This window comes from Jaculus jaculus, chromosome 13, assembly GCF_020740685.1.
Source record: "Jaculus jaculus isolate mJacJac1 chromosome 13, mJacJac1.mat.Y.cur, whole genome shotgun sequence".
NCBI lineage: Eukaryota > Metazoa > Chordata > Mammalia > Rodentia > Dipodidae > Jaculus > Jaculus jaculus.
This window is the reverse complement of record NC_059114.1, coordinates 11,277,551-11,293,241: the sequence shown is the minus strand read 5'-3', so window position 1 is coordinate 11,293,241 and position 15,691 is coordinate 11,277,551. Positions and strand designations below refer to the sequence as shown.

At 50.2% G+C, this 15,691-nt stretch overlaps 1 protein-coding gene across 3 annotated transcripts in view; it reads right to left on the bottom strand.

The window, feature by feature from the left end:
- Limk2 (LIM domain kinase 2) overlaps nt 1-15,691 on the bottom strand; it is an 85,871-nt gene that overhangs the window by 22,297 nt on the left and 47,883 nt on the right. Inside the window, exon 1 of one of the 3 annotated variants that reach the window (XM_004664082.2) lies at nt 11,986-12,639. The exons of the other annotated variants lie outside the window; for them this stretch is intronic. Coding sequence (XP_004664139.2) covers nt 11,986-12,038 — 53 coding nt within the window. The 5' untranslated portion in view covers nt 12,039-12,639. Of the gene's footprint in view, nt 1-11,985; nt 12,640-15,691 lie in introns of those variants that run through there. 3 annotated transcript variants of the gene reach the window in all.

Genomic DNA, 15,691 nt, shown 5'->3' with positions numbered 1-15,691 from the left:
ACATAGTTAGTCCTAGGTCAGCCTGAACTACATACAGCAAGACCCTACCCCAAAAGAAGAAAAAAAAGGGGGGGCTGGAGAGATGGTGCATGCCTGCAAAGTCTAAGGAACCAGGTTCGATTCTCCAGATCCTATGCAAGCCAGATGCACATGGTGGCGCATGCGTCTGGAGTCCATTTGCAGTGACTAAAGGCCCTGGTGTGCCCATTCTCTCTCTCTCCCCGCTCTCCCTAATAAGTCAATAAAATCTTAAAAGAAAAAAAAAAAGGTTTGGGGGTGCGGGGGATGACAACGAAAGTTGTCTGTGCAGAGAGGACCTTAGAGAAGCCCCTGACCTGATGAGAGGTGAAGCTTTCTAGCCAGGTGACAAATATTGTCAGATCTAAGAAGCCTAACAGTAATTTCACACTATATGTTGTCCATATTAAAATTTCATCAATGGTTACTAAAATAGCCTGCCTCTCATAGCTGTTTCCCTTTGTTTTTCTTTTTTTGGATTTTCAAGGTAGGGTCTCACTCTGGCCCAGGCTGACCTGGAATTCACTATGTAGTACCAGGGTGGCCTCGAACTCACAGCAATCCACCTACCTCTGCCTCCCGACCTTTGTTTTTTGAGGCAGGGTCTCTCTCTCTAGCCCAGGCTGAGTTGGAATTCACCATGTAGTCTTAGGCTGGCCTCGAACTCACTGTGATCCTCCTACCTCTGCCTCCTGAGGGGGATTAAAGGCGTGTACCACCACACCCAGTTTTTTTTTTTTTTTTAAAGGTAGGGTTTAACTTTAGTCCAGGCTGATGTGGAATTTATTATGTAGTCTCAGGGTGGCCTCGAACTCATGGCGATCCTCCTACCTCTGCCTCCTGAGTGCTGGGATTAAAGGTATGTGTCACCACATTGGCTGTTTTGCCTTTTTTTTTTTTTTTTTTTTTGAGGTAGGGTTTCACTGTAGTCCAGGCTGACCTGAAATTCACTATGTAGTCTCAGGGTGGCCTCAAACTCTGGGAGATCCTCCTACCTCTGCCTCCCGAGTGCTGGGATTAAAGGCGTGCGCCACCATGTTTTGCCTTTTTTAACGAGAGAGAATTGGCACACCAGGGCCTTCAGCCACTGCAATCAATTTCCAGATGTGTGCACCACCTTGTGCGCATGTGTGACCTTGTGCGCTTGTGTCTCTTTGTGCATCTGGCTTATGTGAGACCTGGAAAGTTGAACATTGGTCCTTAGGCTTCGCAGGCAAGTGCCTTAACTGCTGAGCCATCTCTACAGCCCTGTTTTGCTTTTCCTTTCTTAAATTTCTTTTTCATTCATTTATTTATTTGACACAGTGAAAGAGGGAGAGAGTGAGTGAGAATGGGCATGCCAAGGCCTCCAGCTCTTGCAAATGAACTCCAGATGCATGTGCCTCCTTGTGCATCTGGCTTACGTGGGTCCTGGGGAATTGCACCTGAGTCCTTTGGCTTTGTATGCCACTAAGTCATCCCTCCAGCACCCTGTTTGGCTTTTCTGAGATAAGAGTCTCACTCTAGCCCAGGCTGACCTTGAACTCACAGCAATACTTTTGCCTCTGCCTCCCAAATGCTTTATTGACCAGATGGAACTAATAGGATCCTATTATCAAGGGTCAATGTGAGAACCAAATAAATTAATGTGTGTGTGAGAAAACATTTCGCAAGGCACACACAATAATATCGTCATAGCTTGCTAGGCAATGCAGGTATAGAAGACAGATACACAAAGTGTCTTCCCTACCTTCTATGGTCTAAATAAAACTAAATAATAGGGCTGGAGAGATGGCTTAGCAGTTAAGGAGTTTGCCTGTGAAGCCAAAGGACCCAGGTTCGATTCCCCAGGACCCACGTAAGCCAGATGCACAAGGGGCGCATGTGTCTGGAGTTCTTTTGCAGTGGCTGGAGGCCCTGGCACACCCATTCTCTATGTGTCTGTCTCTCTTCTATTTCTCTCTCTGCTAGCAAATACCAAAAAACCCCACAAAACAAACAAACAAACAAACAGACAAAAAAAAACTTAATGCAGGGTGAGAGACCAGTTATTGCTATTTCTGAGCACTGGAAAGGTAGGAGGGATGAGCAGTGGGAGCTGTGGGAAGCTGTTGAGCTAGGGAAGGATCAGAAGCAGGCCTTGCACAGCCCTTCATCTTTCTGGAGTGCCCACGTCTTCCAGGATGTCCAGCAGACACTCCTAGTGATTCCTCCTCAGTGTCTTTCCCTTTGTTCTATGGGTGCCGAGCTTCAGTCTCTTGTGGAAGGCGCAAGGTAGGGACTGTGGACATGAGAGTATACAGCAGGTGTGCAGCGAGGTCAGAGGCATAAAGTGAGGCCTTGTCCTGGGTGCCTGGCTCAAAATCAAAGCAGGACACATGTCGGATGGGTTCTGAATTAGAAGGAGAGAGACCTAGGTTCAATTTCTTGGGTGCTACATGCACTTGACAAAAGCTCTTTTCCTGGAGCTGGGGCCATGGCTCAGTGGTTAAAGGTGGTTGCCTACAAAGTCTGTTGACCTGGGTTCAATTCCCCAATCACCCATGTAAAGCCAGACAGCATTCCTTTGTGGCAGCAAGAGGCCCTGGCATGCACACATATGTGAATTGAGTAAAAATGAACAAAAGAGGGCTGGAGAGATGGTTAGAGGTTAAGGCGCTTGCCTGCAAAGCCTAAGGACCCAGGTTCGATTCCCCAGTACTCACATAAGCCAGATGTACAAGGTGGCACATGCGGCTGGAGTTTGCAGTGGCTGGAGACTCTGACACACCCATTCTATATCTGCCTCTCTCTCTCTCAAATAAATAAAATTTAAAAAAATTTAAGGGAAAAGTCTCTTTCATTCCGTGGGCTCATTTCTCCCCTTTATGAAATGACTATTTCCCCTGGATCTTCTTCAGCATAGTATTTTTTTGAATTTTTTTTATTTTTATTTATTTGAGAGCAACAGAGAGAGAGAATGGGGGCGCCAGGGCCTCCAGCCACTGCAAACGAACTCCAGATGTGTGCGCCCCCTGGTGCATCTGGCTTATGTGGGTCCTGGGGAATTGAGCCTTGAACTGGGGTCCTTAGGCTTTACAGGCAAGCGCTTAACCACTAAGCCATCTCTCCAGCCCTCCCTTGGATCTACTTAACTTAGTATATCAGTGTTCCCCCCACTCAAAAGATGATCTGAGGTTCCGCTCTCAGAACCTTGTTGCTCACTTGTAAAAGAGGAGCTCTGACACAAGCTCTCAGGGTAGCCATGAGGATTATGTGTGGTTCTGAACGAGCGGGAGAGGCCTAGCAGAGAGCCAGCACTACACACAGGGACTTCCTTCTTGCCTCTCCTCCTGACAATGCTCTGGGTAGGCATAGTCTCTTATGAAAGGACAGCGACCTATTGGCTCTTGGTAGGCTTGGCATCAAGACCTCAAGGCTGGGCAGAGTAGTTTTTCAGCAATGCTTCCAAACAGAGTGGCTCACGACTGGCAAGAGCCAGGAGCCCAGGTGGTGGCACTGAGGCTTCATGGCTCATGTCACCAGGTTCTGCCTCTCTCCTGTCTTCAGTAGAAAAGTTAGTACAGACATATTAGCGCCCAACTGCAGGCCTGGGCTGTTACACCCTCATGATGGTATGTGCACCACCGCAGGGCACAGGAGCACTAGAACACACCCTCCTTTCTATTGGCAACATCCTGCTTTTGTTCACTGCCAGTCGCTCTGGCCAGGCCCAGGAGGGCGAGCAAGCAGAAAACGAGTGCAGGCTTGCAGCAGACGGCCACACCAGCCTGCTGGGAACACCTGGCGACATCACCGATGCACGTATCTGTGTCAAGGAATGCCTTCCAAGGGTACACCCAGTTACACAGCCACAGTCAGTCACCCCCACAGCTGTCTTCAAGAGAAGCAAGGTGGAGCGCTGAGAGGACTGGCTATGGGTCCTTTAAGCTCTATTATTATTTTTTGGTTTTTCGAGGTAGGGTCTCACTCTAGCTCAGGCTGACCTGGAATTCACTATGTAGTCTCAGGGTGGCCTCGAACTCACTGCGATCCTCCTACCTCTGCCTCCCAAGCGTTGGGATTAAAGGCGTGCACCACCACGCCCGGCTCAAGCTCTATTTTTGCCATAGAAAACTGGCCTCTTAGGCCACTGCAGACTACATCCTAGCTAAGGTATTAATACATCTGCTGTTATTTCAATGTCAACCATTTTCTAGCCACTGTATGAGGGGCCTTCCTTATACTCTAAAACTAAAGCTGTGCAAGGTGGTAAAACTGTCCCTGTTTTACAGATAAGACTAAAAAGCAAAGCTAAAGTCAAGACACTTGACAAGTTGCCTGACATGTAAGTGAAGAAGGGATCTCCACCTATGTGCACTTCACTAGGTAGCCATCTCTTTAACAGCAAGGCTTCAGGATTCTTGTCTGTGGCAGTGAAGAGGCTAGATGTTCTGAGAACTCCAGTCTCTGAGTGTTAACCCTTCCCGATGCTTCTGCTCAGATACTGAATGTCAAGTGGCACAATTTTTTTCCATTTATTCCGGAGATCTGTTCCATAGTAGTTGTGTAGGACCATTAAAGAACAACACTATGGAAATTTAAAGTGCTACTCAAAAATGTCCCACTTCAGCTGGGCAGGGTGGCGCACGCCTTTAATCTCAGCACTTGGGAGGCAGAGGTAGGAGGATCGCTGTGAATTCGAGGCCACCCTGAGGCTACATAGTGAATTCCAGGTCAGCCTGGGCTAGAGTGAGACCCTACCTCAAAACAAATAAAAATGTCCCGCTTCCTATTTTTGTGTTTTTGAGACAGGGTCTCACTCTAGCCCAAGCTAGGCTGGAACTCACTCAGTAGCCCCAACTTGGCCTCGAACTCACAGTGATCCTCCTATATCAGCCTGGAATTCAAGGTATGTGCCACCACGCCCGGCCCACTACAGATTCTAAAAAGTCATGGCCAGTTCTTCACAGAGCTAGAGCATTGTTTCCAGCTTCCTTTCCTTTTCTTTTCGCTTGCTTGTGTGTGTGGTGTAGGTCCATCTCCATGCCGCTGTAGCACCTGCAGTGGGCTTCCCTGGTCTCTGCTCCCCTTTGACAGAGGTTGACAGGTGGGAGACTCAACCTCTGGCAGGTTCAGGCACCCTCGGGCCCTCATGCTTGCGCATGAAGCACACTTAACAGCGAGGGGAGGCATCTCTCCAGCCCTCCGGCTTTCCATATTTGTCACGTTTCAAGTGAAAAGTCAAAATCTGTCCTGGCTGAGAGCCCAAGGTCACCATCGTCACCATTGTCTCCTGTGGAGCCAGAATATACTGAGCTGAAAACCTCAAAAGAGAACACACGAGGACATCCTCTCAAGCCCGTCTCCCAGAACGTTACAGAGGGGCTGGGCAGAAACAACGTGGGTGAGGACACATTGGTCACCTCAGTGCGTTGGTGCAGATCCAAACTTTGGCTTTCTGAATCAGTAGAGAAAACAGGGTTATGAAAATCTCTCTTTCTCTCTCTCTCTCTCTCTCTCTCTCTCTCTCACACACACACACACACACACACACGTACGTATATGTATATAAATGACCCATAAGACGCCTGGCTCACAGCAGGTGCCCAGTAAGTGTTCATTTCTTTCTCTCCAATTTGAGAGCAGCAAGGACTAATGACGACTTCTTTTTCCTTGCCATACCCACGTACTATGGGTTTGCTTTTGACCTGGAACCAAACTGGTTTCTGTAAATGGAGAAGGAAGGTCCTAATCTCGACTGATCTAATCGATCTAACCAAGTCCTATCCATCATCTTTGTGCGACGACACCACAAGCCGGCAAGGTGCTGTGTTGGGAGAAGCCAAGTGAGAGGGGCCCTGCCTTTACACATGCCAACTCGTCAGGCGGGGTGTTCACAGGCCAGCTCTCAAACTTAAGGAGCAGTCATCAGTGCAGCGGGTCTATGGACACTGAAGAACAGGGCCTCCCATGTCGCGGGGAAGGCCAAGCCAGATGCTCATCCCGGATCTCAGAGAGGGAAGTTGGCTGTGGTGTTTTCTTCCAAACTCCCGCTTCTGAGCTGAGACTGGGGTGAACAGGAGACAGAGGAGCTCCCTTGGTCACTGTCTCCCCGAGGTCCACCAGAGCCCAGGCTTTTACCACCAAAGGTCCCTTTATTAACTCCTTCTTCCTGCAGACCCTGTGGATTGAAAGTCTGCCCAGTGAACTGTAATTGTTACAGACTATGTTATCCGGACACATGAGCCTCTGAACTGCAAGAGGTAAGCGTAACCAGAGCGCGTGCGCTATGGCCAGGAAGTGTAGTTTCAAGTCAAGTGTTACAGATGTACGGCAGTTTAAGACAGGGCTTCCTTCAGTTGAGGGGAAATGTAAACAAGTGTGTTGCAGAACTGGGGATCATTTACCTGATCCAAGGCAGCTGCCAAGTTACTGTTAAGCTAAGCAGGATTACCAATAGTTTTTCCTTTGACGGGCATTTAATTTTTTAAAAATATATTTTAAATTTTAATTAATTTTGGTTTTTTGAGGTAGGGGTCTCGCTCTAGTTCAGGCTGACCTGGAATTCACTATGTAGTCTCACGGTGGCCTTGAGCTCATAGCGATCCTCCTACCTCTGCCTCCCAAGTGCTGGGATTAAAGGCGTGTGCCACCATGCCAGGCTAATTTGATTTATTTTTATTTGTTTATCTGAGAGACAGAAAGAGGCAGGTAGAGATGGAGAATGGGTGTGCCAGGGCCTTAAGCCACTGCAAACAAACTCCAGATGCATGTGCCACCTTGTGCATCTGGCTTATGTAGGTCCTGGGAATCAAACCTGGGTCCTCTGATTTTGCAGGCAAGCACCTTAACTGCTAAGCCATCTCTTTAGCCTTTAAAAAATATTTTTTTACATATTTATTTGAAAGAGAGAGTGGGCATGGTGACACATGCTTTTAATTCCAGTACTTGGGAGGCAAAAGTAGGAGGATTGCCCTGGGCTAGAGTAAGACCCTACCTCAAAAAAAAAAAAAAAAAAAAAGAGGGAGGTGGCTGAAGAGATGGTTTAGCGGTTAAAGGCGCTTGCCTGCAAAGCTAAGGGACCCAGGCTCGACTCCCCAGGACCCATGTAAACCATAGGACAAGGATACACATGCATCTGGAACTCGTCTGCAGTGGCTGGAGGCCCTGGCGTGCCCATTTTCTCTCACTCTTCCTGTCTATTTCTGTATCTCTCTCAAATAAATAGAGAGGGAGAGAAAGAGACAGACGGGCAGAGACAGTGAGACAAAGAAAGTATAAACACACCAGGGCCTCCTGCCACTGCAAGCAAACTTGATATATGTGCTACTTTGTGCATCTGGCTTTACATAAGTACTGGGGATTTGAACCTGGGTTGCCAGACTTTATAAGCAAGTACCTTTAACCACCGAGCCATCTCTCCTGCTCCCATTTTTCCTCTTATTTCTTTTTTACTTTATTTATTTACTTTTTGGTTTTTTGAGATGGGGTCTCACTATAGTCCAGGCTGACCTGGAATTCACTGTAGTCTCAGGGTGGCCTCAAACTCATGGCGATCCTCCTACCTCTGCTTTCCAAGTGCTGGGATTAAAAGTGTGTGCCACCAAGCCTGGCTATTTTTTATTTTTTACGTTTATTTATTTGAGTGAGTGAAGAGGCAGATAAATAGAGACAGAGAGAATGGGTGTGCCAGGGCCTCTATTCACTGCAAACAAACTCCAGATGCCTGAACCACCATGTGTATCTGGCTTACATGGGTACTGGGGAATTGAACCTGGGTCGTTAAGACTTTGCAGGCAAGTGCTTTAACTGCTAAGCCATCTCTCCAGTCCTATTTTTTATTTTTTAAGGTAGGGTCTCACTCTAGCCCAGGCTGACCTGGAATTCACTATGCATTCTCCAGATGGTCATCCTCCTACCTCTGTCTACTAAGTGCTGGGATTAAAGGCGTGCACCACCATGCCCAGCTGTATTTTAAAAATATTTTTATTTATTTATTTGCAAGCACCAACAGGTAAGAGATAGTGAGAGAGAAAGAACGAGAATGAGTACATCAGGGCCTCTTGCCACTGAAAAAACTCCACGCGTCAATTGTGGGGCATTACATGGGTATTGAGGAATCAAGCCCCAATCAGCAGGGCTTAAAGTGCCTTTAGCTGCTGAGCCATCTCTCCAGCCCTACTTTTTCCTTTTTAAAATATATTTAAAAAATATTTTATTTAAGCTGGGTGTGGTGGCACACGCCTTAAATCCCAACACTCGGGAGGCAGAATAGGAGGATCAATGTGAGTTTGAGGCCACCCTGAGACTACATAGTGAATTCCAGGTCAGCCTGGGCTACCTCGAAAAACCAAAAATTTATTTATTTGAGAGAGAGAGAAACAAAGAGGAAGGGGCAGATAGGGATCTGGGAGAGAATGGGCGCACCAGGGCCTCCAGCCACTGCAAACGAACTCTAGACACATGTAGCCCTTGTGCATCTGGCTTACATGGGTCCTGGGCAATCGAATTGGGGTCCTAAGGCTCCTCAGGCAAATGCCATGGTTAACCACTAAGCCTTTTCCCCACCCCCCTTTTCTTTTGGAGAGGGAGAGGGAGGGAGAGAGAAAGAGAGAGAGAGAGAGGGAGAGAAAGAGGGAGAGAGAGGGAGGGAGGGAGGGAAGGAGAATGAATTGGCACACCAGGGCCTCAGCTAATGCAATCAAGCTCCAGGCAACTGCACTTCCTAGTGGGGCATGTGAAACCTTGCGCCTGCCTCATCTTTGTGTGTCTGGAGAGTTGAATATGGGACCTTGGGTTTTGCAGGCAAATGCCTTAACTGCTAAGCCATCCCTCCAGCCTCTATTTTTTCTTTTAAACACAGGTTGCTTTAGAATACAAAGATGTGGGCTGGAGGAATGGCTTAACAGCTAAGGTGCTTGCTTGCAAAGCCAAAGGACCCACGTTGGATTTCCTAGGACCCACATAAGGCAGATGCACAAAGTGACGCATGCATCTGGAGTTCTTTGGCAGTGGCTGGATGCCCTGGCATGCCTATTCTCTCTCTCTCTCTGTCAAATAGATAAAAAATATACTTTAAAAAGAATACAGAGATGCACTTATTTTCTTCAAGAGATAAAGTATTAACCAAGCTCACTAACTTAATGTTGGACACTAAAGGAAATTCTATAAAAAGAATATTATTATTCTTGTTTTGATTTTTTGAGGGAGGGTCTCACTCCAGTCCAGGCTGACCCAGAATTCACTATGTAGTCTCAGGGTGCCCTTAAACTAAAGGTGGTCCTACCTCTGCTTCCCAAGGGCTGGGATTAAAGGTGTGTGCCACCACGCCGACAAAAGAATATTCTTTAAAGATGTCAGACACAGGCCGCTCCCCAGGCTAGGGATACAGCTCCAACAGTAGAGCACTTGCTTAGAAATGTGAGAGGCTCTGGATCCAGTTCCCAGCATTCACGAGAAAGGTTACTTCTCCAAGCTGCAATGTGAGGTTGCTCTTGCCCACGAGCACACCTGGGAGTTTGTGCCCCGCACACAAGTGGCACAGGCACAGAAGACAGGGCCCTCTCTGCCAAGTGAGGCCTCCTGCCAGGCGGGGAGTACAGGGCTCAGAAATTAAGTTCTTCATTCCCTGCTCCCTCTTTCTTCCCTCACCCAGTCACGCCTGATCATGTCCCCGTGGAATCTGGTTGCGTCACCTTCCTTGCAACCACAGCTCGGAGCTCTTGTGGACCGGACTCCTCCAGAGGCCTGAGGGTCAAGGACTTTACTTGACAGAGAACAGCACGGATCCTGTTTTGGGGGCCTAGGACCTCTAATGTCTACATTCTAGGTCTAGGGAGGGAACAGATGACAGCAGCAGCTTTCTGACCGCGCAGTGACTGAGTCTGAGAGCTGGTTCGGGCCTCCTCTGGGGCCCTGTGTGCCGGCTATCTTTCAGCAGTGGCTTCAGGAACGTGGCCTGTCATTTAATAGACAGCAGAGGCTCTACAAGTCAGTGCTCCCTGGGTTCCAGCTGGGCAAACAGAGCTTGGGAGGGGGGTGGAGGTGAGGTCATCAGGTTGCCTGGAGGTTGGGGCAGAACTAGACAAAGGGACAGCCAAACCTGGGAGGCACTGGACGTGTGGCCCTCAAAGGTCCGGGTGAGCAGTTTATTGTCTGCTCTACCTCCAGAGAGATATCCTGACCCAAAAGACTCTTTAAAAGAAGCACACTGTTCGTAAAGGAACAACCTTTCCCCCCAGTGGCCTTTCTAGGACTAAGGGGAACATGAGGGCCTGCAGAAGTGGCTACTGCAACGCTTGGCATCTTGATTCCACGCGGTAAAATTCAGGGCTGGAGGGATGGCTTAGCGGTTAAGGCATTTGCCTGCAAAGCCAAAGGATCCAGGTTCGATTCCCCAGGAGCCACATTAGCCAGATGCACAAGGAGGTGTATACGTCTGGAGTTCATTTGCAGTGTCTAGAGGCCCTGGCCCTGGTGCATCCATTCTCTCTTTCTCTCTCTCCTCCTCCCTCTTTCTCTGTCAAATAAATAAATTAATTAATTAAAAAAAAATCACCTCCTAGCCAGGCGTGGTGGCACATGTCTTTAATCCAGCACTTGGGAGGCTGAGGTAGGAGGAGCGTTGTGGGTTCGAGGCCAGCCTGGTCTACAGTGAGACCCTACCTCAAACAAAACAAAACAAAACAAAACAAAACAAACAAACAAAATTCACCTCCTAAACTCAAGAGAAGTACCATTCAAAAAACTTGCTTCAGGAAAGAATCTCTTCAGCAGGCAAAATATCCCTTCTGCTGCTTTCTGCAAGGCCAGGGAAGCACTGAGAACAAGCTCCTGGGGGAGAGAGAAGTTACCCCTGGAGGAGGAGAAACTCAGAAAGAGCAGGCTAGGGGAGCCTGCATGTCACCTCTGTTGAAACTAGTTGCCTCATCTGCGGAATGGGCACAGATATAATCTCTATAGGCTGGAGAGATTAAAGAATAAAATGCTGAGTACAACGCCCCGTACAGTCAGTACCAAGACCAGTCAGTCTCTCCTCCCTGGTCCAGCTGCTTCCCAGCTCTCTACCAGGCCCTAGTGATTCAGTGAAACCACATGGTAATCTGCATTTACGTCCAAGGACCACCACCTGACTGATCTCCCGGCTGGCCCGTGAGACCTGGCTACCAAGCTGGGCTGGGGAAACTGGGATTGAAAAAGTCAAGCAGGTCCAGTGGTGAGGGGGAGGCAGTCATTGGAACAACAGGCTTCTCCCAGAGAATAAAAACAAGCTCCACCCCGGCCAGGAATGGCTCCATTCAGAAGGGACCCAGAGGGCCAGAAACCCCCTGGGGAGTTTCTATTGGAGGTGGGGCAGAGAGAAAAGACAGGCAGGTCAGAGGAAGAAAATTTCTACACCTCCCTCTGAGAAGCCCCAGAGAGAGGGGCTCTTGCAGACAGTCAGGTCTGGAGACTGACAAGGAACGGAGTGTGTGTGTGGGGGGGGTGCCCCAGAAGCTCCACTCACCTGGGAGTTCAGAAACCCTCCAAGGCCAGGGGCAAAAGTGCCTGCCACCGACAGAACAAAGGTTTATACGGTGCCTACAGTGTACCAGGGTACCCACGCCCAGGCCTTGCCCGCTTCCAGTTTGGCAAAACCTGCCCATCCTGCTTGTTGGGACAAATTCCTGGGCAGGCGGCATGGCCTGCAGGAGAGACATGCGGGAGCTACGGGAACGTGCGGCACCCCGCTTGTGCTCCCCGCTTGTGCTCGGTCCCTGCAGCCCGTCACTCCAAGGTGCGCCTGGGGAGGGAAGCGGAGCAGGGGCCTCCGGGAGCACCCTTCCGTGCCCCGCACCGCCCCCAGGACCCGGCGGGCTGCTTTCGCCTGGGCATCAGCTCTCCGGCGGCTGCCTGGCAGCACCAGCGGCCGAGGGATAAGTCAGCGCGGTGGACCGGGCGAGGCCTCTGCCCAGCCTTCAGGATCGGGGGGGGGGGGGGGGCCGGGCGGGGAGAGGACCCACTTACCGAAAGGGGTCTCTGGAGGTGAAGTAAGCTGGGACGGACAAGTAACTCCCCATCTTCGCCCCACGCCAGCAGACAAGCAGGCTCAGCTGCAAACCCGTCTGGGAGTGCCTCAGGCCGGCCGCAGCGGGCCACCATGACAGGTCGGGCTCCGGCACCTCGGGCTGGGGCCGGCTGCCCGGGGGGCTCACCTCTGCCTCCGGGGCCGCGGGACGAGCGAGAGGACGCCGGGCCCCCGGCCCCCCGGCCGATGCCCACGGGGGCACATGGCTGGAGCGGCTCCTTCCCTGGTTCCTGGAAGCCCAAGCCGCCCCTCTGGGACTCCCGGGGAGAAGCACCTCTCTGGGGCTACAGAGCCGCAGGCATTCCGGGGCCGGGGCCGGGCGACTGGCTAAGAAAGAAGCGCGGCTGTCAAGTTAGCCTGGTCCTCCAGTCCCACCCCAGCGAGGGAGGGAGGAAGAGGAGGGGCTCCTGCAGAAGCGAGGTGCGTGGTTGGAGCAGCGGTTAGGAAACAGACCTTGCAGAAAGGGGCGGGAGCTAGGCTGCAGGCCGGCGCCGCAGACAATAAGCGGGGGCTGGCGGGGCGTCCATCCCCAGGGCGCTGGGCAGCACCGTGCAGGAGATGGGGCCGGCACATCTGAGCCCCAGTGTCCCCAGCCTGAAGAGCTGCCCGCGGGACACTAGCTACAGAGAGGTGGAAAGCACTGGATGCCATCTCCAGACAGAGCCACGCCCCCCCCCCCCCCCCACGAAGGGAGCGCTCCGAGGCGGCGCTGCAGAGCTACCCTCAGGTCTGGGCTGGTGTTAGGGACCCCCATCCCACTTCCTCCCTCTGCCTGGTCTGGGGGCAGCCACAAGAACCGGCCACTTGCACTGTGGAGCAGGGCTGTGCTTCAGACAGGGAAACAGGGCCCAGAGTATCAGTCGATGGATGCCTAAGGTGTTTCCACGTGGCGAACGCGGTCTGCAAACTCTTCTCCGAGACAGGAGTTACCCCCACTTCATAGGTCAGCACAAAACGGTGCCAAGAGATTAAGTGGCTCACTGATAGGGGCTGGAGAGATGGCTTGGCGGTTTAAGGCGCTTGCCTGCGAAGAAGCCTAAGGACTCAGGACTCATGTTCAACTCTCCAGGTCCCACCCAAGCCGGACGCACAAAGTGACACAAGTGTGCAAGGCTGCATATGTGCGCACAGGGGTGCATGCACCTGGAGTTCAATTGCAGTGTCTGGAGGCCCTGGTACGCCAATTCTCTCTCCCTCTCTCATAAAACAAAACAAAACAAAACAAAAACAAAAACAAGCCGGATGTGGTGGTGCATGCCTTTAATCCCAGCACTCCAGAGGCAGAGGTAGGAGGATTGCTGTGAGTTCGAGGCCACCCTGAGACTACATAGTGAATTTCAGTTCAGCCTAGACTAGAGTGAGACCCTACCTAAGGGGGGAAAAAAAAGCCACCAGGTGTGGTGGCATGTGCCTTTAATCCCAGCATTCCAGAGGCAGAGGTAGGAAGGAGGATTGCTGTGAGTCTGAAGCAACCGTGAGACTACAAAAAGTAATAATAAAAAAAATTAAAAATTAAAAAAATCAGCTGGGCGTGGTGGCTCACGCCTTTAATCCCAGCACTCGGGAGGCAGAGGTAGGAGGATCGCTGTGAGTTTGAGGCCACCCTGAGACTCCATAGTGAATTCCAGGTCAGCCTGGGCTGGAGTGAGACCCTACCTTGAAAAACAAAACAAAACAAAAATTTAAAAATCAGGGCTGGAGAGATGGTTTAGAGGGTGAAGGTGCTTGCCTGCAAAGCCAATGGACCCAAATTTAACTTCCCAGGACCCATGTAAAAGAGATGCACGAAGTGGCGCATGCAACTGGAGTTTGTTTGCAGCAGCTGAAGGCCCTGGCATGTCCATTCTCTCTCTCTCTAGCTGCCTCTTTTTCTTCTCTTTCAAACAAATAAAGTGGGATAAAAATTACTTTTTTTTTAAAATTTTTTTGTTTATTTTTATTTATTTGAGAGCGACAGAGAGAGAGAGAGAGAAAGAGGCACATAGAGAGAGAATGGGCGCGCCAGGGCCTCTAGCCACTGCAAACAAACTCCAGATGCGTGCACCCCCTTGTGCATCTGGCTAACGTGGGTCCTGGAGAATCGAGACTCGAACCGGGGTCCTTAGGCTTCACAGGCAAGCGCTTAACCGCTAAGCCACCTCTCCAGCCCAAAAATTACTTTTTAAAAGAGCCAATCAGAGCTGGACATGGTGGAGCATGCCTTTAATCCCAGCACTCGGGAGGCAGAGGTAGGAGGATCGCTGTGAGTTGGAGGCCACCCTGAGATTACGTAGTGAATTCCAGGTCAGCCTGGACCAGAGTGAGACCCTACCTTGAAAAAAAAAAAAAGGCCAATCAGTGGCAGCGCTGGAATTTAAACACAGACCCATTATTTGGCCTCTTCAAGGAAACACCTTTCAAAGCTTTCGGTCAGCACACTGGAGCCCGGGTCACTCATGCCTTCTCATTCATTTACCTCATCACCCTCAGAGCCACCCACAGCTCGCAGCAGGGTAGTGGGGTGCTTCTTTCACTGTCCACTGGGCAGCTAGATGGAGGACATGGCCTGGGGTACCTGGTGGGAAGGGTGAGCCTGGGGATCTGAACTGGGAGCGTACTTGAAGAGTCCCAGCTGTGAGGCTGGCCAAGCCATCGAGAAAGCCCCCTGCAGGGCTGCTGGAAGAGACTGAGTCCTCACTGATGGATTTGGCAATGTGACATGGGCTCTTTCCCACCAGGTACTCCCCCTTGCCTTTGGAAAGAGGCGGACAGAAGTCACTCAGTAGCTGCTATCTGTCACTGTGAACTGTGGCGGGAAAGTCATGGCAAAGGTGAGCGCTGGGTTACACGGCAACTTTTCCCGTTCTTTCAGTTGGGCACAGGGACATGATGGGTGGGGTAATGGGCTTAGTTGGCATTATAAGAACAAGCTCCCATTTACTGAGCACTTAAGACGTATGTGCTTGCCATCTGTTTTCTTTCTTTTTTGGGGGGAGGAGGGGTTCAAGGTAGGGTCTTGCTCTAACCCAGGCTGTCCTGGAACTCTGTAGTCCCTAGGTTGGCCTCAAACTCACAGTGATTCATCCTCCTACCACTGCCTCCTCAGTCATGAGATTAAAGGTGTGTGCCACTGTGCCCAGCTTTCAACATCTATTTTCTATCTTATTTTAAGTGCCAGTGTACAGGATAGATGTTACACCCATTTAACAGGCCGAGGAATCTAACGTTTAGAGGAGGTCACTAGTTTGAAAACAAATTTCAAACCCAGTAAGTATGTGTCTAGAGCAGGGATTTGAACATTTTTTTCTGTAAAAGGGGAGAGGATAAATAGTTCAGATGCTGGAAGTCATACAGACTCTAACAACTGGTCAACTACGCAATTTTAACACCAAAGCAGCATATATTAAATATAAACAGATACGGGCGTGACCCAATACGACTACTGTAGACACCAACATTTGAATTTCATATCACTTTCATGTCACGAAATAGACTTTTGCTTTTGACCCCCTCCACCATTTATAAACCTTATATCACAGGTAGATAAAAAATAGTTGGGCTGGAGAGATGGCTTAGCAGTTAAAGTACTTGCCTGCGAAGCCTAAGGACCCAGGTTTGAATCCCCAGGACCCATGTAAGCCAGATGCACATGGTGGTGCATGTATC